The following is a 26,825-nucleotide window of genomic DNA, read 5'->3' on the forward strand; positions in this document are numbered from 1 at the left end:
TGGCTGAAAACAGCCTGAGCCATTTCGTAGTGTACCTATGATTAAAACAAACCTGAAATCCAAAAAAATTAGTAAATGCAAGATAAAGAACTCTTAATTAAAAGAGTCTAATTTTTTTCCCGCGTCAATACATTAACCTACAGCAAGAGGCTAAAGTTTTTTTTCGGAAGAATCGAGGGTGGCCGTTTTCGGCGAAATTTGTTCAAATTTAACCTCATAAATATTGTGAATACATGGGCACAAAAAAGGGGAAAATATGGAGAATTTATTTGAGAATTTTTAATGCTTCAACTTCCTAGCTCAAAAAAAAAAAACGTTTTTGAGGTTTTGGCCAGCATTTTACAAATTTATCCCACAGTACGTCGGTAAGAGGATTGCAAGTTTTTTGATTTCGACCTATATTCAAAAATGTCAACACATATATTCATTAAAAGGCAAAGAAGTATTCACCCTTGTAGATTTGACGCTATGATATAATAGGCGAAGATAAAATGGATGAGGTCTGGATGTCTGAAACTCCTTCACCAAAGATCAAGGTTTAGGTACTAAAATACGTAATAGTAGCGGACGTGACTTGGTGGAAATCCTTTGTCGTAGAAGTTGAAGGAATAACGACTTTGCTTTTTCCACATGGTGATTTATTTTTTTTGACCATGGTTTCGTTGCAGCGTAGAATATTCAATATACCTTGTACGCCAGTTGCGAAACAATGAGGTGGGATGGTGGGATAGATTTCCCCCCCCCCCCCAAAGCCTCGAAGAAATACAAAATTATTGAAACCTATTGTCTAGTTTTTATGCATAATAACAGCATCTGCTTAAAGTTAAATATCCTTTTTTAATATCATGGCAGTGAGATTAACCACTGAATACTGACCGGTGACTAACTCCCACCCTGGCATATTTCTATTTACGGTTCCGTGGTACGCTGTAAGTTGAAGGAATAACAACTTTGCTTTTTCCGCTTGGTGATTGATTTTTTCCGAGCATGGTTTCATTACAGCGTAACATCTTCAAGGTACCTTGGAAATGTTACGCTGCAACGAAAACATGTTCGGAACATGCGAAAAAAGCAAAATTGTTATTCTTTCAAATCCTACTCAAGGTATTAGTTTATACCAGAAATCGAACGATCTTAATGTAATGAACTTATTTTACATTGGAGAGATAAAAAATAAGTAGACACATTTTTTAAAATTATCAAGGAAAAGCCTAACCACTTTTCCAAATAGGATTTCAAAATTTTGTCGGGTTCAGAAATTAAAGGAAAAGAAATGAGTGCGAAGTCTATATTGTTCGTCATCGATCAATCGCAAGGTTCATCAACCACAGGCTTTGTCGGCATGAGAGAGAGGAAAAAAAAACGATTTGAAGCGTCCGCAGGCGGCGGCGTCGACAAAGTTGACATTCCCGCGCGAACGCAAACTTGGGTGAATCAGCGAAATTTGGTCCGTTTGGCGAAGGGAGCGAAGGGAATTCGCATCGATGCAAGTGAAGCGACCGATGGGGGGGAGGGGGGGGGGAGGAGGAGGAGTCGAGAAGAGGAATTCACATGTTTAAACAGTTGAAAGTGCCACTGCCTGCGCGGAAATTGTTGTCAGAGGACGTCTGTCGGAAGTTGTCGTGGTACTGAGGTGAGTGGGAAGGAAGGGGTAAGTAAGCAGTTGATCGTGGGATGGGAAAAGGGTAAAGAAGTTAAGGAGGCACCACTGTCACATTGGAAGGCGCAACACTCGAAAAGTAATAGCAACGATTGGTCCCCTATTTAAAAAAATGCTATCTCCACGCAAGACAGTATTTATAATATAAATGTACTAAAATAGTAGGTATATAGCTACGTTCATTTTGAGTTTTTTTTCGACCTGGCAAATATCACTTAAAAGTCTGGAAACATGCGTAATACTATTAAATAATGTACATTTTCATTCATTAGTGAGGTAATGCATATTGTTCGCTGCTATTGAGAGATATATCCACTTTTGAAGTCAAAACTACTTACATGAATGTATTTAGTAAAACCGGCGAAAAACGTAAATAGCGTGCATTTTCCTCTAATTTAGCTCTAAATTTGATGATTTATCGCAATGAAACTCCAGAAACATCACAGCTTTGGAGTATAATGAAAAATTTAGGCATACCACAACCGCAAAGTTAAGTAATGAAATGGAAAATCGTGATGGCCCGCTGCGACGCCTTTCCCCCAAGTAGTGAGCTACCTTAAGAAATTCTTCCCGCTTAACTTTCCCGAACGAGTCGCGGGGGGGGGTGAGGGGGGTGATGCATTCTCCCGTCATTCGAGCCGCCGAGTTCGAGCGAAATAGCTGTATAGGTTATCGCTCGCCTCGCTGACTCGCGCTTCGTTTTTGTTTTATTTTTCCTCCCCTCAAGACCTTTCTGCATGGCACTCTCTCCCGGTGGGGAGACGTTCAGTCCGGAAGACACGGCCGGGAAGGACTGACAGTGGTTTCCCCGCGTTCGGTAACCGCGTCGGAACTGGATAAGTCCGACGAAGAACGCGAAAGGAAGCTCCGAAGATCGCACTTAAAAAAAGAGGATAAAAACCTATTCCATATTGATTGGGACGTCACCGGCGCTGGCTCTTACGTAAGCAGTCACTTTAAATCCATTTTGCATGATCTCAGAGTGAGTGCAGTGTCGTAACCTTTTCCCTCGCACACACCCCCACCATCGCGCTTCGGAGTTCATTTAGAAAGTTTAAAAAGCAACCAAGGACTGGTCATTTTTTCTTTCGCCGGCCAGCAGCAGGGAGTGTGCGTGAAGACAGAGCATGGACGGTGGAATACCTTTCGTGATCGACGGAGTCTACTTATTGATTACGTCGGAATTTCGGGAAAAAAATAAAGGCAAGCCACTTCGCTTGCAACATCTTTCGTTTCTCCAGAGGTCGGTGTCTTTCTGATTCGTCTTAGTTGCTCTCCGTGTGGTGTGCGAAGCCGGTATTTGGGCGACAGCCCCGTTCAAGAGCAAAGAAAGTAAAGTACTCATCGGTGGATCCTCAAGAAAACAAACAAGCCAGAAGATTTTGCCTGTTTTTGTGACCATCACTATCTCTGACATTTATCTCGCGAAGAATGTTGCAAAGTTCTCTGATAACAACTCCTGCGTGAAAAAGATAACAACAAAGTTTTTACGACGAAATTTTGGGGGGAAAAACATTATTTACATAAAAAAATATTTTTGGAAAAGGAATTACACTTCTTCTCAACCCCATCGGTGATCGACATTTCTTCGATTGGTTTGCAAGGAAATCGTGAAGGTAGCTTGGAGACGGTGGTATAGTACGCTGTCTGAGAGGAAAACATATTGATTACGGCGAACTTTTGGGACGGAAAAAGTGAATACTGTCGCATCATTCCTTGTTCGGGGGTCGATGTCCCTCCGATACATCCTTACAGAGTCGCCTCGAAGGCTCTGCGATGACTTTAATTCACCGAAGAGACGCTTTCCGCAGATAGCGCAGCGAGCGGGGGGAGGTGAACGAGAACTTTTGAACAAGGCTTTGAGCTTTGGAGTGTGAGCACGTACGAACGATTCCACGCCCGTGACATCGCCTTATCACCTTCCTTCTGACAATGGGAACGAAACTTCGTTTCCCTCACCTCTCCCGGCCCGCGACTAGTGACAGATAACTTAACTCCTCACCGGAATAGTTTGTGATCCTCTTTTGTTTATTCTCCTAATACGAAAACGGGGGCGATAGTGGCGAAACCTCGTCCCCGTCTCTTATGTGAGATTGTTGTTTTCAGACGAAAAGCCATGTCCTCTAAGGGACTGTCCCTCCCATCGTTCTGCAGCGGCATCGAGTTGAACGCGACGACCTACGTGGTGTGCGGAATCGCGGCCTTCGTCGTCTGGAACATCGTCTCGTACGCTAAGAATTCGGGCGAATCCAAGAAGAAAGAGCCACCCAAGCAAGATGAACGAAACGGCGGGGGTGCTAATGGTGTCGCCGTCTCCAGTGAAGTGTCATCTTCGGCCCCTTCACCCTTGGCGGGATGCGTCAAGATCGACGAGCATTTCGGAAACGGCTTCGTGGACCGCGACGCGACGGAGCCGGCCCGTGACCGCGTCGAATCCAAGAAGAGCACGGCAGTCAAGCGTGATGGAAGGAACGGTGTTGGTGCGGTCGCTAAAGCAGTGGCAACTCCAAGAGAGGGAGACTTCAAGATCAGCAGCTTGGTGAACGGGAACGCGGGTCGCATCCAATCGGAGCCAGGCCACGACCAAGGTGAGTTGGATGTGCGGGTATTGGGCAACAAGCACTCTGCCGCACACGTCTATACTTAGAAGACGACATCGGTTGACATGCGAGATTCAACCTGGTGGTTTGATTGCATGCGTCATGACCTGGAAAAGTAGGAAGTAAATACCTTTACGGTCATGGTCGGAGTTTAGAGTTTTACGTTGGGGGGACCAGTAATCTTGCCGGGGGTTTAGTGGCTATGGAATACACCCTCCGCACGGCTCCCCACGTTTACAAGGTCCTCACGGCTCTCCCCTGGACAATTTAAAATAATTAGCCTATGTAAACAGCATGTTAAGCATTTTCTAAGACTAAAATTTATTTAAACTTTTGATGTTTCGGACAAATTACCATTTAAGTTGGGGGCCGGGCTTCCCCTGACCCCCCCTCCCAAAACTCCGCCCATGTTTACGGTGATAAATAAAAATAAAAATGCGAACGCGCCAGTCAAAGAACTACATGACTGAGAGCACCGCATTTCTATTTACATCGAATATGACAACTTAATCGCCGCACAATGTTATTTTCTCTAATTTTCTTGATTCATCGCGCGTTTTTCTAACTTGGTCTCGTTGAAGGATGTGAAATTGAAACTGTTGCGATGACTGCTAGGCGGATCAAAGCCGATTATAGCATGAGACCACCGCGTACTTAGGTATCTGTTTACACCGACCATGACAAAGATATCGTTGCACAATGCTTACTTCTCTAATGCTTCTTGATATTTGTATTTCCTAACGCGCGCGTTTTCCTAACTTCGTCTCACTGAAAGGATGGAAATTGAAACTGTAGCGATGACTTTCTGGGGTCGTTTGTGGCTTCCGCAAAAGGGAGAGGAATCTCAAGCGAAATGAGATGACGCAAGTAATGCGACGTGATTGTGTCGAGAGAATCGTTTAACGAAGACACCTCATGAGGTCAAAAACCGAGATTTCCTCAGTTCCCTCGTAGAATGAACAAAGCATGACCCGGATTTGGGGCATGTCGCCATCACGACGCGCGGGTATAGGCATTGAACCTTGTGCTGGAGCTTATCTCCACAGCAGGTCGGGAATACATTTTATGGGGTCTACGTCAGTGAAACTATAACAGCTCATCTTCAATTATAGAACTATTCCTTTTACATTGACACATGATTTTTTCGCCGCAGTTCTCTTTTGTGTAGTCATATGTGGTAATGAATTCGTGGGATACCTCATTCACTATTTTATATAAATGCAGGTCAGCTTTAAAGACGGACTTTAATTTATTCCTCATTATAAAATAGTTTAGTGATAATCTGAAAGTTTAATTTGCATTGGAATAGTTAGAATCAGAAAATTATTCAACATGTTTATTCTATAAACAATAATTATCCCTACCTAAATGTTGTAAACATTTCTCGCTTTGCTCAAAAAAACATTTCCCCTCAGAACTTATTATTAAAAATTGTTTTGAAAGCATTCTATTGCATCTAACGCCATGGCGCAACATGGCATTGAAAAAACTCAGACCTTTAACACTCATTAAGACTGATCAACACCACAGGGTACGCATCAGGTGATGATAAACTTCCACGCTCATTTGTGTAGACACTTTTGAACATATTACGTCACCAAAAGGTAATTGGAAGTCGGTAAATTAGTAAACAAATTTTATAAAAAAATAATATAAGCAACAAATAATACCGATACACCGGTACAATATTTAACGATATAGGTACTTATGAGAAAACCTCTTAGCATCAGGAACGGTATCTCGTTTCACTAAGTGATTTAACCCGAAGGTTTGTTATAAGCGTAATATTCGTTAATTCACCAGAAGTTTACGACAAAATTTCAATGTCAAAGCAAATTACCAGTTGTGCTTTTATGAACAGATTAACGCGCGCGGGTGCTTTGATATTGCTCGATTGGAAAATACCAGAATGTATTCATATTCATGTCATAATACGTCTATTTCCTAAGAAAACCGGTTGAAGAATGTGAATACCGTTCTAACAGCCCTCGTTTCATGCCCTCGATTTAATTTTCGGTGAAAGTGTTCCAAGTATGGGCAAAGCATTGACCGTCCTCGCTCTGTTAAGGCGCGGTGGAACAGGAATGAACTAATAAGTGCAGCCGCGTTAATAAGATGTTAATTCGTTCGTCACTGTGTCACACGGAAAAACACGTGTTCAGCATAGCTTTTTTGTTCTCACATCGATTAGCAAGAATAATTGGCGCCACAAGCCAATGAAACATGTCAACTGTGTCACCAAAGAAGCTAGAAGAAGTTTTAAACTCTTAAACGCCATGAAATAATATCAGTTCAAGGCTATGCCAGCATTTATACTGCACCCATCCAGCATTTATTTTTGTTAGAAAGATAAAGCTTGTCAATTTCACTATCAGGGCGGAACCAGCACTTTTAATAGCTAGTATGATAACGAAAGGACGACAGCGAAAATATTCCTTTTTTTAAGAATGCGCAATTATCACTTTTTTATGATAGGAATCACCACAAGAACGTCATGCCATCGACATTTTAGGCACAAGCGTACGATTTAAAGTTGTGCAAGATGAGGCCGCCTCGTTGGGTCAACAATTTCCGAGAGGCCCAGACCCCAGGATAAGGGGTCTCCAACAGGGCCCCTCAAATCCGCCGAGGGTACATTCACTAATTGAAGAAAAGGAAATCAAAACTTTTCCCATCCTAAGGCCCATAATGATGCAAGATTTCCTATGGCTCCTAGGTATCTAAGCTAAACGAAATCTGCAGATACCATAGACTACAGCGAAAACCTCTGAAGTTGTACTCAGTGACGAAACTATGATTATCACCAAAATATTTCAATTTGGAACTCCAAATAAGGAGGTATCTAAAGAATTGGATAAGATTGATTGTCAGAGAATAAATCTTTCTTCAAGAGTATCTTCTTCTATTGCAAAAAATATAAATCGACATCATATATTCATCCATTTAGTTATTTACTAAAAATATCAAAGAAAATAAATTCTTGACATTATCCTTTGGGCTGAAATAACTAATTTTCTTAGTTCCAAATAAGAGTGTGAAAACTATCGGACATTTTTATTTCGTGAAAGCTCTTGATATTATTAATAAGACCTTCGTACTGTTCCACGTTTATTTAATTTATTTTCGAAACGATATTACAATTGCGGAAAAGGGATAAGTAATTTTTATGAATATCGGAAGAGTCATTTACACTACTGCAGCCTTTTACCAATTTTATCAATAATATGCATGATATCCCTATGTGGTATTCATGTTTTTATAATTCGAAGGCTCCCTTGGTGGAAGAAATTATAGAATAGGCATTTAAAATATTATTATAAACAATCAAAATTTTCCCTCCTGGTGTCTGATAATGAGGATAGGGAGTCTATTTTTCTTAACCATTGTATATTCTATCAAATGGAGCCAAAGTTAATATGCTTGCTAACACGTGTACTATAAAACTAAGAAAAGGAACCAGATAGACACGTATACGAGCCCTTACAAAATAATGAACGACTGATACCAAATTCTACCTTTCAAAGATAGCGCATGGACCGACCTTCAAAATGATCAGGCATGATAAGAAATAATTTATATGTTTTTCAAGCTTAACACTTTTTTCGTACATTCTTTCCATCATCACCACCAACAAATGTCTACCTTTCTACCCATTTTATTATCGAATTCATTTGGCTGAAGCTCTAACCATCTAGGGCGTTCAACATTTAATCGCTTTTAGTACCAAGAAATTCATTTATAAACTACAGCTTGGGCTATATTATCTCAAATGAAGCACATTTTAGAGTGAGATTAAGGACAGAAAATTCTATGAAATGCATAAAATCAACGTAGATATGTTCGAGTTGATAAGCGTAAATTAAAAAATAAGTAATTAATACTTGTGCTCCGGCAAGCTATGGTGCTATCACGCAATACATGCACGTATGAAATCTGCTTTTTTCCCCAATTTACACAGATCAAATATGTATACAATTATTATGAAATAATATCTCTAAAACCTCAATAAGCTTGGGAGTATAGAATCTTTTTAATAAAGAATTGCGTTCGTCCGCTTTACTGACGCCGCGGCGCGCTGTGCCTTGAAGGATTGTTTTGTTTGTTTACATTCTCAGAGGCATTATAGACGAGTTGGAACTCTCGAGTTTGTTTGCTGAATGGCACATTCGTCACGTTTTTAGAAAGGGAAAATTAAAGATAAGGGAATAAAAATAGTAAGTGACAAAGCATCTAAGGGCAGAAGTGTCAAAGGTGCTCGTAAAGTCGGGATAGATTCACGTAGGTACTCCAAGCCAATTCTAGCATCGCCTGAGCGTCAGCACTTTCTCAAGTTGATTTTCAGTGAAGTCATACTTAGATTGCTTCATTTTCATTCAGCACTTTTGCGCAAGTTTTGCAATTGAATGACACTCAAAAATATGAATTGGTGGACTTAATTGAACAACCAAAATTATTTTAAATTATGAACTACTTAGCATCTCCTAAAGTCCGTTTCGGTTCAAAGTTTATCGCCAATTTGGAACTGAAGTAATCCTTCAATCAAAGTTTATAAAATGTAGTTCTGAATACGACTCTTTCCTAGTAAATCTGTTATAGGAACTATTCTTTATTGGCATGATCTTCAATTTCGCATGCGAGAATTTCCGCGTGTACTGAAAACAATTAACTTGCGAAGGAGTAAGGAAAAGACGGAAAAAGATCACCGGGGAAATTCAACCTTACCGAGGGGGGACAAAATTAAACAGGGAACCGTGAATATCATATACTAAATGAGATTAGAGGCAATGAAACTACACTTTTCAATTATAGACTCATCCTCGCGGTGATCCTTGAAAATTACCCACAGCAGGTAGGAGAAATAAATAAAAAAGGGTTAGATAGAAATACATGCCAACATGGGGAAAAATATGAATGCAATGCGAAACAGCTAGGATAAGCATGGAAATGGAATAAATATCTTTACGACGAATATTAAACAAGCAAGTAGCTATGTAGGTAGTCAAAGAAAAAACGAAGGTGGCAAGAAAAAAAAAACATTCGGAAGGAAATGAAAAGTAAATGAGAGATGAGAAGAGCAGATAATTCACTTACAAAAAGGACTAACACAAGCTGGTATCAGTATTATTTCAGGCTGAAACCCAGTTAACTAATCGTTTCACATATTGAATATACAGAGTGTAAACTATACTTCTTTTAAATTGGAGCACATTCACACTTAGTTACATGTTATTGAGAGACAAGTTCCATAGTTTACAGGATGAAATAAGGGAAGAATTTTCGTATTTAGCGGTGTCGCATTTCGAGGCATAAAATATATTTTATTCCTGTCGATCTCTTTGCGGTTTGGTCATGAAGAATCAAATTATTATAAACACACGAAGGAGTTTTTGAGTTTGGTAGGTACTTAAAATAATTTTAAGGCTTTTAGGATTTTCCTTCTTCTTTGATTGATTTTATTTCAGCCCATCTCTGCGAAATAGGGAGTATTTAGTTCATCATTACGATATTTTTAAAGGATAAACCGAAAACAGGAATTTGGAAGTTTTTGTAATAAGGTGCTTCATTCTATGTTCATTTGCGATTAAGTCAACAATGTCAACACATGGAAATGTTAAGATTGCAGCCAGCCTCTAGCTCTGGATTAATGGTATTAAATGTCTAAAAAAAATTCATCTTGTAGAGATTTTATGCACTTTATTTGAAACGGCAAATCTTGATGGCGTCAAGCTATGGTATCGCTGGACTTAGTTCAAGTTGTCGATTGGAATGTTTGAAATAATAATTTTAAGTAGTATGTCTCTCGAACGGAGAGTTATACCTAAAATGAATAGCGTAAGTCTGGAAAGTAAGTTTCAATGGCTATGAGGGTTTGGTTCTGCTCTTTATTTATTATGAAGTAATATTGATCATGATGAAGAGGTAGACGATTTCGTCTTAAGCTATTCCTGAATGACAATAAGTATCTGTTTCCCGGGGTAAACCATGAGGCAAGTTGACAATGGCCTGATAATTTTTAAGGTGCATTGGTGTTACGCGTGCGTATGTTTTGCTGATGGCTACACAAATGAATTCCATGATTCTGTTTTGAACGAATTTGCTTCAAAGATTAAGAAATGTGAGTTACTGAGGAAAGCGCCGAGGAAAATGCAGCGTTCACTCCTTGCAAGAGAGTAGGAGGACTTAAAGCTATAAAAAATCCAATGGCAGCACCTATAGAAATTTGCGAAATTGGCAGACCATAATAAAACATTCATACCAACTTCAAATATAATAGACGTCATTGTGCTCTTCCGATTTTAACGAACATTGTGTTAAAAATGACACAAATTAGAATAGTTAATCAGGTGAATTAGCGAAAGACCAAATGTAGTTGGGAACGAAATATGTTGCTCACAAAAATTTATCCAGAAGAAAACAATTTTATTGAAAATTAGAATGCCAGTTAACGCTCAGCAACTCATACTGACGATATTGCAAATAAAAATAAATATTTATGCAATGGTGAATGTAAAATAAATCCAGATATTACCTCTATTGAAACACGCTTCCAAGAAACCACCGGAAAATAGATATCTTTCGAGGAAGTTATGGAGCATAAAAAGAGTTTGTACTGCTCATTCCATGCATAAATAATATCAATGTGAGTAAGCAATTTCGCAAAAAAGCAGCAAATCATTCTTATCTCATTTTATCAGTACTCCGCCGAACTATGTCCATTGAGATAAGGCGTTCAAACTGAGAGAAAAACTAGAAATGAGATCGAGGGAGTATGACCTCCAAATGCGTTCTTGGTAATATCTATTCACCTTAAACCTGTCGGTTAATCACAAAAACGACACAAAAAACTAGGTTGAAGATGTAAGAACTTAGAATATATTTTTTTCTTAAAAAATAACATAAATCCAAATCTCGTTTAAATCTTCATTTTAGCTTGTTTTAATTAACTTATAAACACTAGGTTAAGTAACAAACTGTGAAGGAATGGTTCCACATAAATTAGTGCATGAATAAATGCAACTAAAGAAATAAATTTATTTGTATGCAGAGGTTGCTCAGGGGGAGAGCAAAACATATTTTTTTCCTGAAATGTTAATAATTTAATTTTAATTTCGAATGCATCAATATGTGAAATTAAGAATGGCTATTTGTTGAGGAAAACAACATACGTAGCAAATGTCTCTATATGCTGATGTAAAATAATGAAAATGAGTCAATACTGAGAAAAAACTCTTAAATTTATCAGCTCGTTCTCGATGACTAAATGTGACTTTCAAAATTAAGATAACGGTCCAAATTTGCGATTGAAAGAATATTAAATTCATGTATATATATATCATCATCATCATCATCACTGGTCAACAATCCTAGGATTGGTTTGACGCAGCTCTCCACTCAGTTCTCCTATCAGCTAATCTTTTCACACCTACGTATTTCTTCTCTTTCACATCTCTCTTTACTTGTTCCATATATTTTGTTCGGGGTCTTCCTTTTCCATTCTTGCCTTCCACTTGTCCTTCGACGATTGTCTTCATCAGGCCATCATGTCTCAAGAGGTGGCCTATAAGGTTGTTCCGTCTTCTTATTAAGGTTTTCATGAGGCTTTTCTTCTCTCCTACCCTTCTTAGGACTTCCTCGTTACTAACTCGGTCGATCCATTTGATTTTCATCATTCTTCTGTAGCACCACATTTCAAAGGCCTCTATCCTTGCTTTCTCCGCTGCGGTCATTGTCCATGCCTCACTTCCGTATAGGAGCATACTCCAGATGTAGGTTCATATAAATTGTTTCTTTACTTCCATATTTAAGTTTCCCGCTGTAAGCAGGTCTCTCTTTTGGTGGAATGCTCTCTTCGCCTGGGCTATTCTGCTGATAATTTCTTTCTTGCTTCTCCCGTCACTAGTTACCTTGCTTCCCAAATAACAGAATTCATCCACCTCTATCAGTTTTTGCCTCCCTATTTTAATGTTGGTCTTGACTTCTTCTCTTCTGCTGCATACTAAGATCTTGGTTTTCTTCGTGCTTATTTTCAGTTGATATTTACCCATTACCCTACCCATATTAACCAGAATATTTTTCAAATCGTTCTCTGTTTCTGCTATAACGGCTATGTCATCGGCAAATCTTAACATGCTAATTTCTTCTCCATGGATATTCACTCCCAATGGCTTTTCTTTGATTTCATTAATGGCTTTTTCAATGTAAACGTTGAAAATTACGGGTGACAATGTACAGCCTTGTCGCACTCCTTTCTTAATTCTTGCTTTTTCACAGCTGGGCCCTGATTTTATCACGGCTACTTGGTTTTTGTATAAACTGTGGATGATTCTTCTGTCATTATAAAGAACCCCAATTTCCTTTAGGATTCCAAGCATTGTGCTCCAATCCACGTTGTCAAATGCTTTTCTAAGTCCACAAACGCAACGAATGTTGGCTTGTTCTTTTCCATTCTCTTCTCTATGAGCAGTCTTAGGGCCAATATTGCTTCCCTTGTGCCTTTGTTTTCTCTGAATCCAAATTGGTCCTCATCCAAGTACTCTTCTGCTTTTCGTTCTATTCTTCTATAGATGATCCTTGTCAGTATCTTTGACGCATGTGTAGTAAGGCTTATGGTCCTAGGAAAGAAGAAAAGAGCGGAGAATTGCTCTTTTCTTCTCATATATATGTATTCCAGTAAAATGAAGACATATGGATGATACGGTAAAGTTTTTAATCAAATGGCGCAAGATTAGTGCAATCAGTGCGTGGTTGATATCCCTGGTATTAAGTAATGTTTTGCAAGGAAATTCAAGTCAATCAATAAATTTGTTGACTCAACGCTGACATCGCGTTCATCTATTCATAAAGCTGCGTAGTGAAATTTTTCAAAGTAGTAAAACCGGAACGGAAACCACCAGCCACATTCATGGAATGCTCCGCGAACTCGACTATGAGAAAAACATATGTCTTGTTCTACACAAGAAACTTAACGTCTTTCGAGCTATGAAGCAACCCTGCAGGAAAATTCTATTATTCGACAGGGAGTTTTATCGATGCTACTACGTTGATAATTCTCTCAAAATATTATCCTGAGAAAAGAGATCTATTGTAATATATTCGTAATTAATTGTTTTGTTAGCATCAACGAAAAATTTCGCGGTTAACAATCAAACTGTTTAAAATATTTCAAAGATTATTTGCTTAATTGTTTGAAACAATTGAGGTCAAAATTGGCTCTATGAGGGGTAAAAAGCCTCTTAATATAAACTGTTAATATATATTTAAAAAATGTACTTGTCCCATAAAAATGCTATTGGTACCCATTTCCTTGACACTATTCATGTTATTACTAAAATTTTATCCTAAATAAACTCCATTCTAAGAAATTATTTAAACTAATCTCTCCGAAAGTATTAATATCCGCTCCAATCGTATCCTGGCGGCATTACTGATGATGTGTACAATGTTGTACATACATAGATGGGCGCCGCCGCAGTTCCGAAATCGGATATTAGTCTACGCTGCGGCGCCGACGCTGCATCTTTATATAATGAAATCATGTATTTACCAGAATATATTCAGTATTAGTATACATTTATAATATTTAACCCTTTTAGTGCGGCTGGCCAATATATCGGCTTTTGCAGCTCGGGCGAAAAGTGCGGCGGGCCGATATATCGGCTCTTACGTTGTAAATTATATAATTTGATATAACTTATTACATTGCTATGTTTTATTTCAGTAAACGCAAAAATATTTTGTCTATGGTAGCCAGTTTAACCTCAATAATTAAAAAAACCGCTTATGGATTTGTAATAAAATATCTTCGTAATGTTTTTTTTCCTTATAGCTACATTTTATGAAAATACCCTCCGCATTTCTCGCCAGTACCCCAGGAAGAAGAATAGCACTAAGAGGGTTAATCATAGTTTTTTACTTCTCAACTGTTGTAACAAAATCTTTAAACGCTAGTAACACTAACTCACTCTCTCACTAAGATAGAAGTCATCGTTGATAGAACTCACTCCATAGAAGTCATCGTTGTGGACTTCATCGCCGCACACCGTAAAAATGTCCCCAGAAGCTGCCGCTATCGAATCCTTGCTCTCGGCGCACAGATCTAGTACAAAATTGTACACACGGATGTGCTACACATATTTTCACCCGAAGAGGTCGCGAGGTCTGTCCGTAACAATGATGAGCTGTCCGTAATCATATTCAAACTTAAAAGCTCTGACATTTATAGTCCTCACTTCTCCGATGGATAATAATGTTGGTGAGAGAAGCGTGTGACATAGATGGATCCCCAGACCTTCGGGTTATGTACGGCTTAATTTTAATTAAAAGCTTCCCAACCATTCGGTTATTTATCGCTAGCACCAAGCTGTACGTAGTCATGGAGTGAATTATGAAAATGCATGGATTGCAATGGCATCTGAGGCCATGTAAGAGACGGCTTTATAATGAAATTTCGCTTGGCATGAAAAAAGTGTTACAATTCTTAAATTTTAGGCCATTAATTAAACTAAAAAATGCCTTGCTATTTCAATAAGGCTTAACAACCATTCTTAAGTTATGGTAACGGTGGTATCGTGCCATGGTTAACGCGATTAGAGATTATACAGCCTACAATGAGTACGATGCAAAACGGGTATTACTTAGTGACTGTTCGCAGAAAATTTCAAATTAAAATAGAATTTTAACTATTCTGATGTTCGCAAGATCATTTCTCACAAATGATTTTTTTCATATAACCAATGTCAGATATTCGACTCAGAGTTTTTAACTCAAGAGTTTTTTCATTATATCTGTTTAGATATAATCTTTTTCACTATGTCTGTTTTAATAAAAGTGAACAAATCTTCCCATGTCATTCAATTTAGTTCTTAAGGTCGAAGTACATCTTATATTCTTCCACTTTATTTAATTTCAATTTACTTTCACTTTCACAAAAAGAGAAAAATCTCTGTGATTGATTATGACAATTTTTTTGTAAAAAACATGTGATTCGAACTACAGGAAATAGAAAAATATGTCACAACAAGTCGTGAAAGTCAGATCGCTGGATGATAATTTCAAATACACTTTCATTTTAAAGGCTTTGACCCACCTTTCCTTAAAGATATTCCTCTACATCTTCCACCCCATTACCAGAGCTAGGCAAATAAAATTTTTTAATTCTCCGATGAGGAGAATCTTCTAGAAAGGCTATTTTTTAAAATTGCCATCGCCGTGAATTTCACGCATCAGTGAATTAGGAAACGCCTGATTGCCAGTGGCATTTACGCGCATGATTGCACCCCAGTGATGTATCACTCCTTTTAAAGTTCTCTTGAACTCCACAGATGTTTTCGACGAATTGCGGTCATCGGAAGCGACCCTTGGCTCAGTCGAGGAACTGATCGGCGGGCCAGAGAGGGAGGGAGAGCGGGGATCTTCGGATGGTGCGTCCGATGAGACTGACGTGAACGCGTGCCGGACATCTGCAGAGAGCGGACAGCGGCTGCGGGCCCGTGACGGGGCGTGGAAGGACGAGGGGCCGCACGTGGTCCGCCTCCTCGACAGCGGCTGGACGGAGGAAGAGTTGGACGTTCACCAGCGACCCATTGAAGTTTACGCATGGTATGACATCACTACGAACTCGATTATAATTTAATTTTTCCTAGCACGTTTTCTCCATCGAGTGTAAATGTCGGTAGAGGCAAAACCGTTTGTACACAATGCCACTGTGCTGACCCAGTGACATCACGCAGTTAGTCCGAATATGTTGATTTTGGCGGATCAATACACGCAGGAGCCCCATTTTCGAAGGAACCAAATAGGATTCCTAAATGCATTGATCCCCTAAATCAAAAAGTTGCGAAAATATGACTAGCTGTTACAATGCCATCGTGCTGATCCAGGGACGTCACGCAGTTAGTCCGAATGTCATTTTGAAATTTTGGCGAATCAATGCTCGTAGGAATCCTATTTCCGAAATAGCTAAATACGATCCCTTCGTGCATCGGTCCCCCAAATAAAAAAGTCGCGGAAAATAAATATTAATGTCTGTTAATGCTTGTAGGTCGTTGCTTAGGACCTACATTGTCGATCATGTAAACAGTGGATTTACCCATAATGAAAAATATCGCTCTCAACATCAAAACTTTCTCAATAGAAGCTTTTTCTGGACCATTAATGTCATATTTCAGATGAGCGGTTCTGCACATATGCAATAACCAGATCGAAACCATTTCATGAACGATTCTCTGGTGAACATATAAACAGCGTCATATCAGTGGTCCAATTGGTTGTGGAACCAACTTTCTACATGGTAAAGCACATAAAGGGGCATCAGGTATGTGATATACTGATCCACGTCGAACATGCCAACAGTAAATGTGTGACCAGGGCAAAATGTTGGTTTAAACCTTAAAGGAAATATACTAAAAAGGGCGAATGATGGCTGCGCAGCACTAGAAAAGTGAGGCCGACATTGAAACCCAAACTTCTCTTTTAGTATGGAAAATAGAATCTGCTGAATACAAATAATTGTTTAAAGATTTTATAGAAATCCCAATATTTCTCCTTCTTCTTGAAGATTACATTTGAAGGAACTAACATTTACTATGAATGTAATATGAAAACAAATGCTTCCGTCATAATCAGCTAATAAAGAACATCCATGATGTCGTCTTAATTTTTCCATTTTACTCTTGGTCCCATATGCAGAAGTAAGTGGGGGAAGTATTTCCTTTGGGGGAAAATCTGCGATAGCGTGACAAACCTTCGATCATGTAAACAGTATACAATTTGATGGTGCAAAATACTACGGCAAATATTGAACTGTTAAATGAGGACCCGTATCTGTTTACGTACGAGATCAAAGTTGGTCCAGTATCCTCAAATACATAATAATACAGTGGGTCCATTGATTTATTGTTGATTATTTGTCATATGAAGTACCTTCCGAGTTCGATAAATGACGCTTAAAAACGAAATGTATCACAAATGATCTTGTATACCTACAGAAATCTTATGTTCTGCATGGTAACCATGAGATATTTGATAAGTAATTTTTCAATGTTGTGAATATAATAATGTCAGACTTTTTCCATGCTGTTGCTCTTACCTCTCAACAGCGTTTCCTATTCGATGACATTGAATTGAGACGTTGAGAGGGCGTTGAAGTGAAAGAACTGAGAACCGTTGCCGGGTAACCCCAATGTCGTCGCGTGGTTTATCTCTTGGTCTCATTTACCGAGAGAGGCTTATGTTTACAACCCACTCCCAACCGATATTACTACTCAATGGTTTTCTAGAAGGACGGCCGTCTCAAAACTAGGTCAAGCTCATTGTGAAACCTTGAGCTATTTCACAATGTAAAATAAAACTACAATTTCACGAAAGGTTTTAGTGCACTGATCCAAGATTCAACTGCTTGGCAATAATTATCAAGTCCAAACCTAGTTACCTGTCGAACATACAAAATACTTTATCTCTTAAATGAAAATATGTGCCTAGCACCCAAAAACTGGCGAGATAAACATTTCATGAAATAGCACATTTAATTACACCCTCAATCAATGAAAGTAATGAACTTCTCTAAGTAATGCCAGAAACATACAATTTATACTTGGGTGTGGTTACCATTTCTCAATTCTTCATAGCCCACGGCACGCAGGCCCGAGCTCAGAATAATTATAAACGAGAAAGATGATCGGCTTCTGCACATATGACCAAGGTAGAAATGTAAAAATACCAGATCACGTGATCCCCGATGGGTCTGACTGGCTGATTCCGACGAAAGCCCTTGTTTGAATGTTTATTATTTCCATTTGGAATTTTATTTCCAGTAACTTTAAAAATCACGTAGAAGGGGAAGAGTCAATTTTTTTATGAAATGTATATTTAGTAACTTTATTTATTAACGTATTCAATGTATCATAGCAATAATGACTGTTGGGAGTTTCAATGATGGCCTCAGACTTGAGTTACCGTGCTACCAAATTGAGTGCTATTGTTTATATTTATTATGAAGGCGCGACGAATGGTTACTTGGAGGCGTAACCGCTACTGCGCGATTTAAATCAAATGTTTATCTGTGAGTGATAAAAGTGTTTTTCCACTATGGACGACATCCATAGGGGTTGAAATACAAAACTAACGGGTTAGTTATGGGGTAATTCATAATTTATAGATGTATGTCAATATTTTTTCCAGCAATTCGAGCCGACCTAACAACTATTTTTCCTTGCACTTACATCGAATTATTCCTGCATTCAAAGAAATGGGCATAAAGTCACCTACGTCTTGCCAATCGGTCAATGAGTGTAAGATACATTTATTTCTACGCTAGGGTTATATTGTATTATTCTTGAGAGCGTCTCCAGATATTTAATCAAATTTTGGAAGATTTTGTGAATTGGATTTCCTGAACATCGTGATCGCCCACAGATCTGAAGCTTTAAATGTCCGGACAGAAAGACGGCACCAGAAAATTCATCCTAAAATTAGTATATAAAATACAAAACAACCATGGTGTCTATTCCTATATGCTCTCAATGCTTTAACATTATAATATTTAGGAATAAATTCGCAGTTTATGATACGGTCTTCTGATGCAGCAATGATTCAAGATGCACCTAAAGTTGAATCGTCGTTAAAGACAATAAACCGATGTTAACTAGCATATTAAAGTGCCACCCATAGGGGATTTATGCAAATATTTTATTCGCTCTTAGATGCTCTTAATAATATTACCACCATTTATATAATGTAATAACTGCTCAATTCTGCCATTAAACGCGACAAAAAAAATTTCACCTCTTTACATACTCCTCTAAATGTGCAATGGTATCAAAAGTTTAGAACCCAGCCTTCCTTTTCCGATGAAAGCATTAATTACTATCCAAGGCAACGGGTCAAACGAAGTTCAACCGTATCTACCCTGCGTATCGAAAATGTCATCTTATCTCCACATTTTTTACTCAAATGGCCGTGAAAATCTATGTTTCATCATCCTATCTTTGATAATAAAGTGAATTCCAAGGATATAGAATGCAGACAATGACCACTCGATAAGCCTCGAACAGAACTTCAATGAGGATTATAAGGGTAGGTAACGTTAATCAAAGGTGATCGTAACTTCGAGAAAGAACGCTTCGTAAATAAGGTTCTTCTCTTTATGACTTTACATTTGTCTCAATTGTAGAATCATCCGATTCAAAATTGTGAGACCAACCATTTTCCATTAACTTTCTCGTGCAACCTTTCCGAGCTTGCAGGCCATGGCCACATCAAACGCAAATACCTGTCTTTAAAGTACTGAAAAAACAACTACCTTTGTACGCAGTAACGCAAACGGGTGCAAAGTTATTTATATCAAAGGTAAAACCGCCTAGGGGTCATCCCAGCAAAAAAAATTTTTCACGGCGAATAACACCCTTGGTGTAAATAACCAGTATTGATGTTCGATATTCTCGTAAATAAGTGATTGACAGGATAAACTAAGAAACAAAATTTTACTATCTCGAGCGCAAAGTAATCGATAGCTAACAGCTATGCGGTTCGCATGGAATTGTTTCGGGGGCTACATGTCACCCACTAACCTGAAGTTAGTGGTAATCCGAACAACAGAATCTCAGGATAGAAAAAAAGGTCCATGGGTAGTACTTGGTGGAGATGTTTACCATAACTTGAAGTGCACGAGTCCCTACTGTAAACCAAGGTTGAAGTGAAAGCTCAAAGAGGACGAAGGAGCATGATTTAATAAAGATATGGTAGTACCATCACAAACTGGGAGAACGCAAAAAAAGGGAGTTTAAACGGGAATTTATCTATGGATTATGGCATTACTCTAATGGTTTTGTTGCTACCGAGCTAAGTTCAAAATTTTGTGTAAATGATCGAGAAGTTGATTCATAAGTGAAATAAAGCCAATGAAAATTCTTCAAACAAAAAATATAATGAAAAATTAAAAAAAAACTTTACAATAGGGTGGTTTCCTTTTATTTTTTTATAGCCTGTATCGAAAGATTATTACTCTTGGAGTACGTATTTCACGCTTTTATATTTTTAAATGACGATATCTATTTTTCGCGATTAAATGAAAAGTGAAAATTCTCAAGCGCGCGAAAACGCGACGGCAAAGTATGAATGCTGGGATAACTCCGTGTGACGTCGTTCTGGTTCCCGCTGCCGCAAGTTAGGTGACCTTGGGGGGAGGCTTTGAGCGCTGATACGACGCAGGGTGCTAGCAGGTAGCAGAGTACCCTGCTAGCTGGTAGCGCTTGGCTTACATAAGGATTTTCAATACCTTATCAAACGAAGATAACTTTCCGACCTTAACCAGCTTTAATAGGTGATTATTAAGACACGTTTCCCTAAGCTCTGTGCCTCATTCATGCATTGGCAATCTCAGACGATGTAAAACTCCTCTCTACTCGTATAGAAACTAGGTCCCTGTGACGTCACATGGAGTGGCATCGCATGGGCGCCAATCTGGCCTTTTCCAAATGAGGATAAAATTGACCCTTGCCATTCGTCTAAACCGGTATTTCTAAAACCAAATAATTTGTATATTACGAATACAGTAATGGTGGGTAACGAATCGCAATCAATGCCTTTCATTTTCTTTGATGAAAGAAACTACCCTATTCCACATAAATTCAATACTGAACGACCTAGGTTTCAACGTGGAACGTCATCATTTGGTACATTTGTATCGAAGATAGTAAATTTTTCTTTTAATTCTCTGTCGTCGATGCAAATGTACCAGATCATAACGTGCTACGTCGAAATCTAGACCGCACAGTATTAAATTTATGTGGAAATACGAAGTTTTTTATTTATAATTATCTTGAGTTGGTTCCATGAAGTCACGTCCGAGACTACGAATTATAATAAAAAGGAAAAATATTAATATTAAATGAAGCCAAGCCGAAACTAGCGTTAAAAATTTCTCGAAAATAGTATATCGCTCTTTCTAGAAGGTTTCCTGCTCTAAAGAGTTGATAAAGATGAAGTAATGAATCGTTGGGCCACAGATCGAAGGGTCTAAGGTTAAAATCCAATCCTTACGAAATTCTCAAAAAAATTCTCGAGGTGCGAGGTGGCCTAGGGTAAGGAACTGCCCCCTTTACCCCGGATGTGTGGTATTCACAAGCCAGTGACCAAGTCTGCGATGAGCTCTACCTTCATCTATCTAAAACAACATTCGAGTTGAATCGCAGTGTGTGTGAGTGATGGAATGAATACCCGAAGAATATTTTGTGGATTTTACTGACGCTCTCTCTTGCCTCTACGTTCTAATATTAGAATTAGAACGAGGTAAGGCCATCTTTAAATGAAACCAAGCCGAAACCAGCGTTTGTATTTTTTTGCGAAATTTTAATCGCTGTATCTATAAGGGCCCTTGCTCCGAGATAAGGATGAAGTATTAAAAAAGAGAAATGTTATCAATCTCGTATGCTAGGTAAATCCAGCCTGAAGATAAGGTGATCGATGAACTAAGAGATAATTCAATCGGCTTCAATGATCCCAAAGTCTGTTATCAGTTAGCATATTTGAAGGAAAGATCATTAAAAGACGAGTCAATAAACAATTTGAAACGATATTTAAAAAAATTAAGCTCGCTTACAAAATACTTTCGAAATTCAGCTCCGGGAATATTTCCGGGAATGCCACTTGAGCAAAATTACTTTTAAGGAGCCGCCTTTATCACTCTACTTTTTAGTCATCGTGTATCAAAGGCAGAGGTGGACTTTGGATTAAAAGACTCGCGAGATTTGTAAACATCGTAGCTTTATCAATTCGAACGAAATATCGTAAACCATGCTTTTCGAGTCCTCTCCGAAAGACTCGTCACCTTGAAGGGCAGGAGTGCCACCTTTTCCCACCGGGTTATAGCTTTATATCTGCCGATGCTTCGAGCTCCGACTCGGGCTACACCTCATTTCGGAGTTCGAAATGCCGGTAGAAATGGAGTTTTCAGCCTGGTGGGAATCCCGAAAAAGTTTAGTTTACAACTTGCCGGGAAAGCATCAAATCTTAAGTAAGCCTAGTTAAAAAGAAGAACACAATAGTTATTTCCACACTTTTAATGTCACATGTCAGCAACCGACCATGGTTTCAACACGTGTCATTTTCAAGGTGAAAAAACCCAGTACTCTCTCGGTATATATACCCAGGCCAAGGTAGGAGGTGGGGGCATATGGAATTAGGTGTGGGGGAGTGGGAGGGGAAACGGTTTTGGTGAACAAGTGAGTGAAGGACGAAAACATACATCGAGTGGATCGGAGTGAAGGTCAGGGTCTTGACGTCATGGGGATACATTTTAAAGGAGAGCCAGTACAAAATAAAACATCATTACAAAGTCCATCCGGGCTATTGGCAATTTCGAATTTTTCCATAAAATCTAGTTTAAGCCCTTTGTCAATACAGTGTAAAATATGTATGTCAAAATTTCTGAAATGGTTACAGAGGCATAAATGATTAGCGAAACAAGATTTCCCGTCATTGTATATAAAACTTCTTCTATGTTCCTTCACTCTGTCTTTGAACCTTCTGCCAGTCTGACCAACATAACAAATTCCACAATCGTCACATTTTAATTTATATACTCCACTTTTGTCCATTCGAATATGTTAGTCCTTAAAATTAAATAAAACTTGTCAAGTGTCATAGGGTTATAAAATGATATATTGCAATTACTTTTAGGGAAGACATTCTGGAGTTTATAGGAAATGATGATAGTTTTTGAGATGTGACATTAAAAGTGTGGAAATTACCATTGTGTTCTTATTTTTATCATGGATATAAAGAACTTCCACAAAATCGAGCCGGATACGATTTTATACGTTCAAGCCTTGTTAGCCAAGCACAAAACTAGGAGCTGACGAAAAATCTCCATCACTGTACTGGAATTTGGACTTTCTCGTCCAGGATTCTAGGCTCAATCTTTATCAAACTAACAGACAAAAGGAAAAAATAGAATATCTGACCGCTGTAATGAAGTTGAGCACTGCAGTTAGACGAGTTCACTGTATGGAATGTACGCGTAAGAAGGAATTGACAGTATTTTAAAAATGTTTAAAGGAAAAAATCTGTACCATTTTAAGACAAGATGCACTGCCTTAGCATGAATTTAACGCGGATACTCTAATATTTGTTTAAATATATGTTTTACTGTCAAATTATGACGATGATAAATTAAACAATGGTAAACTATTAGTAATTTTTATATTCCAATCAAATATGTATTTTTATGTAACCATCTATTCTCTACGAAATTTTTCGGCAGGTTTGATTACCATAAATCCTGTGACTGCAGTCTGGAGTTTGAAGTAATACTTCAGGATAAGAAGAGGAGGAGGATTACCGATTATCAACACATCCCTGCGTCTTTCAAGACAGCAATCAGTGTATATAAAAAGGTACGCTATCTTCCCTTGAAAAATTCTCTTAAACGCTGTAACGGGCTAAAAAGGAAAAATTCTGAATGGAATTTTCCTGTATTAATGGAGTTTTTATATTAAATATTTGCGTAAAAATATAATTTTACAGGTGAGATGTTGTGGAAGTATTGTTTGAATGCCTTAGGAAAAGCTGCACAACTTCCTCCGAGGTCAACCTGATAATAATGCAATAAGCGAAACTGGTCGCATTTACACTTTGAATTATGGATGTTGCATATTTCTTCAAAGTGCAACTATTTAGGCCGTGCAATCATGCTTTAAAGCTGTCTAACTAATTAAACTAGTTCATTTAATTCCCCTAATAGAAAAAAACTATCCCTGGATGGCATTATAATGAGCAATACACGGGAATGAAAGCTGGATTCCGCGTCTCATTCCCAGTGGCTGGTTCAATCATCGTGCTGCTAATGATTGCTGATGGTGGATGCAGCTTTTATTCAGCAAAAGAGCATATATTAAATAGGAATCAATTTTATCCCGCCCATGGATGCATTGGACATTTCAATCCTCACGGGAAAATTCTAGTCCACTTCACGTAGCTGGAATCGATATCTGGAAAATTGTTTCTTAATTCACAAAAGTCACTAAAGTGTCAGCTAGAAAAGAATATTTGGTGATTGGTGTAACGAATAATCAAATTACTATTATCAAATTCAACCGCAATCGGGGTAATTACGCTTAAATCTGATCCTATGGGATGAAATCGTTGTTACGGCTAACGCGTACATTTTAATGTCTCAGTCTATATCTTTAGGAGAGTTGAGTGTAATCCATTTAATCTTCTGTTGATCTCTTTAAAGCAGAAATGACACCCTTCAAATATAAAAAAACTGATGAATTAAGGAGAGCTAGGACGAGAATTTAATCTAAATAAAAAAATGGAAGGTGGAGGGAAGTTATATGAGCTAATTATGTTAAAGTTATGATCATTGTTATTCAGCCTATTGAATGGTTGATTATATTCGGGCTAAAAACAGAATTGATTTTTATTATTGGGCTATGATGGGTTGTTGATGAGCTATTTCCAGAATTGACTGATATATACCTACTGAACAAAAAATGAATTAGTATACGTTATAGGAGTGGTAACCCAAGGGGCCCTCGGAGGCGAAAAAAAAACAAATTTATGGGCCATAAAACGGAAATTTCACCCCTTAAAAAAGTGAAAGAGCAATTTACGTGAGCGTTTATAATGGTTCAAACTATACAGTTCAATTTAAAGACACAATGTCTTTAAGTTCCTCTAATGTTTACATGTGAGTCGTAAAAGTAGAGGTGCCCACAATAGCATTCTTGTCTACCTTAAAAGCTAACCGTCACTAAAAAAAATTAAAACATTCTCTTGAGAAGATTTAAAACAGTGAATTCAATTAAACACATTTTACAACCCGCTATCTTAATTCCCATCTCATTAACGGATCAAGAGTCAAAGTGACGAATATTTTATTCCAGTCTTAGGCCTGAGTTTTAATTTTATTTTTTCATCCACAGGTATCTCTCATCTTCCAAAACTATGGCACTGGCATTCGCTACGTCACCTACACGCACAGGAGAAGAAAATCTACGAAGGGAGAATGCAAAGGACACAGTGTTAGTGAAATGTATAGTGGATTAAGAAAACTGTTCAAAATAAATACCTTAAAATGACCATTTTCATGAGTTTAAACAATATTATGCATAACTAAGCCCGCACTGTAAGAATAGAGGAATTGAAATACTTTTATTCCTTATTGCAACATGATTCATACTGCCGGTTTCGTAACGGTAGTAGAAATCATATTTATCCGAAATAACAACGGGTTTGAACTGACCCAAAGAGAAATGAGGTTCTTGTGGATACGACTCTCCTAATTGAACATACATTCCCTCATGCAGTTCGTAATGTTCCAAGACAATGGAATCTGTTCATTTTGGATTGACGGAGAAAAATGCATAATTTCATTGTTGATGACCTAAATGAGGCGGATATCAGGTCAGTGTATTGGCTAGAGTAGTATCCACGATCAAATTCCCAGAGTCGCTAAAATTTTCATAAGTTTCCCTATCCCGGCTTGAGTGTTGTGTGTAGGTCACTTCAAGCACAGCACTCCATTCGGGGTCCACTTGGTGCCTTTCGTTAAGATAAGGTAAAGGCGAGGCTGGGTTTCTCTCCACACTTCATCCATACTCTTCCTTAAACGCGAAAATAAGCCTTCGGTCGCTACCTTTTAATTCCATCCATCCATTCGGCTGGACTTAATTGAAGTGATTCTATCACTTCAATTACGTCCAGCCCGTAGCCAGGAATTTCGTTCGGGGGGGGGGGGGGGGGGGGGGGCTTCCAAAACCAGGGGTGAATTTTTTTTTAAAACAGGGATTTAATGGGTTTTAAACTAATTTAAAAACTTTTCATAATCGAAAAAACTTCATTTCTTAAAGAAATATTTTGTAAATTTATGATTTTTCAATATTTTGTTTTCTTTTATGAAGGAAAATAGTTGTATTTTTATATTTCGGGAGGGGGGAGCGGACCCCCCGGACCCCTCCTCCCGACTATGCCACTGGTCTAGCGTAGTCCGGAAAGTTTTAGAGAAGAAGTTTTAGAAGTAAACATATGTAGTTAATGACTGATTTCTCCAAATTGTCTTCATAAGAATTTCTCTAAACATATCCAATAGTGCAAATTTCTTTTGATCTACACGTAAACAGGGGATGCAAACCGACCAGAGGTTATATACATTTTTATTGAAAATAACAAATACGAAATACAAATGAGGCATACATCATCGCTAAGTTACCATGATACCTGTTTTTCAGGCGGCATGCAGATAACTCTGGCATATATGTGCTAATGAAGGCTTCATAATGTCAGCTCTAGTAGAAAGAACCTCGCGCGGAATTTCCTCTTGGCAAGAGTACATTTACAAACAAGTAAGCTTGAGCGAGATGAAAAAAGCGTATGGGCTTAATAAGCAATCGTTAATTAGACATATGCAGAAGAAGTTGACCCGTAAAAGCTTTCCCAGTCATTGTGTTATTACCACGCAAAGTATCCTCGTCGGCCTGGTGAGAATGTTGAAGAACAAAATAGGTCATCCAAGACAAGCCAAGAAACTATCGTGGTCGGTAATTATCAGCCATTTTATTTATCCA

General features: G+C 38.3%; 1 protein-coding gene across 1 annotated transcript; it reads left to right on the forward strand.

Moving 5' to 3' along the window:
• Positions 1-1,588: 1,588 nt before the first annotated feature.
• LOC124153828 lies at positions 1,589-25,341 on the forward strand. Its single transcript, XM_046527207.1, has 5 exons — positions 1,589-1,633; positions 3,767-4,248; positions 15,582-15,858; positions 23,519-23,651; positions 25,185-25,341. The coding sequence occupies exons 2-5, from the start codon at positions 3,777-3,779 to the stop codon at positions 25,338-25,340; spliced, it is 1,038 nt and encodes a 345-aa protein (XP_046383163.1). The 5' UTR covers positions 1,589-1,633; positions 3,767-3,776; the 3' UTR covers position 25,341.
• Positions 25,342-26,825: the final 1,484 nt, after the last annotated feature.

Source organism: Ischnura elegans, chromosome 2 (genome assembly GCF_921293095.1).
Source record: "Ischnura elegans chromosome 2, ioIscEleg1.1, whole genome shotgun sequence".
Taxonomy (NCBI): Eukaryota; Metazoa; Arthropoda; class Insecta; order Odonata; family Coenagrionidae; genus Ischnura; species Ischnura elegans.

Coding starts and splice junctions, on each gene's coding strand:
- LOC124153828 (XM_046527207.1), top strand. CDS start 3,777: ATGTCCTCTAAGGGACTGTCCCTCCCATCGTTCTGCAGCGGCATCGAG. Junction 15,859..23,518: donor CCCATTGAAGTTTACGCATG/GTATGACATCAC, acceptor ATTTTTCGGCAG/GTTTGATTACCATAAATCCT. Junction 23,652..25,184: donor CAATCAGTGTATATAAAAAG/GTACGCTATCTT, acceptor TTTCATCCACAG/GTATCTCTCATCTTCCAAAA.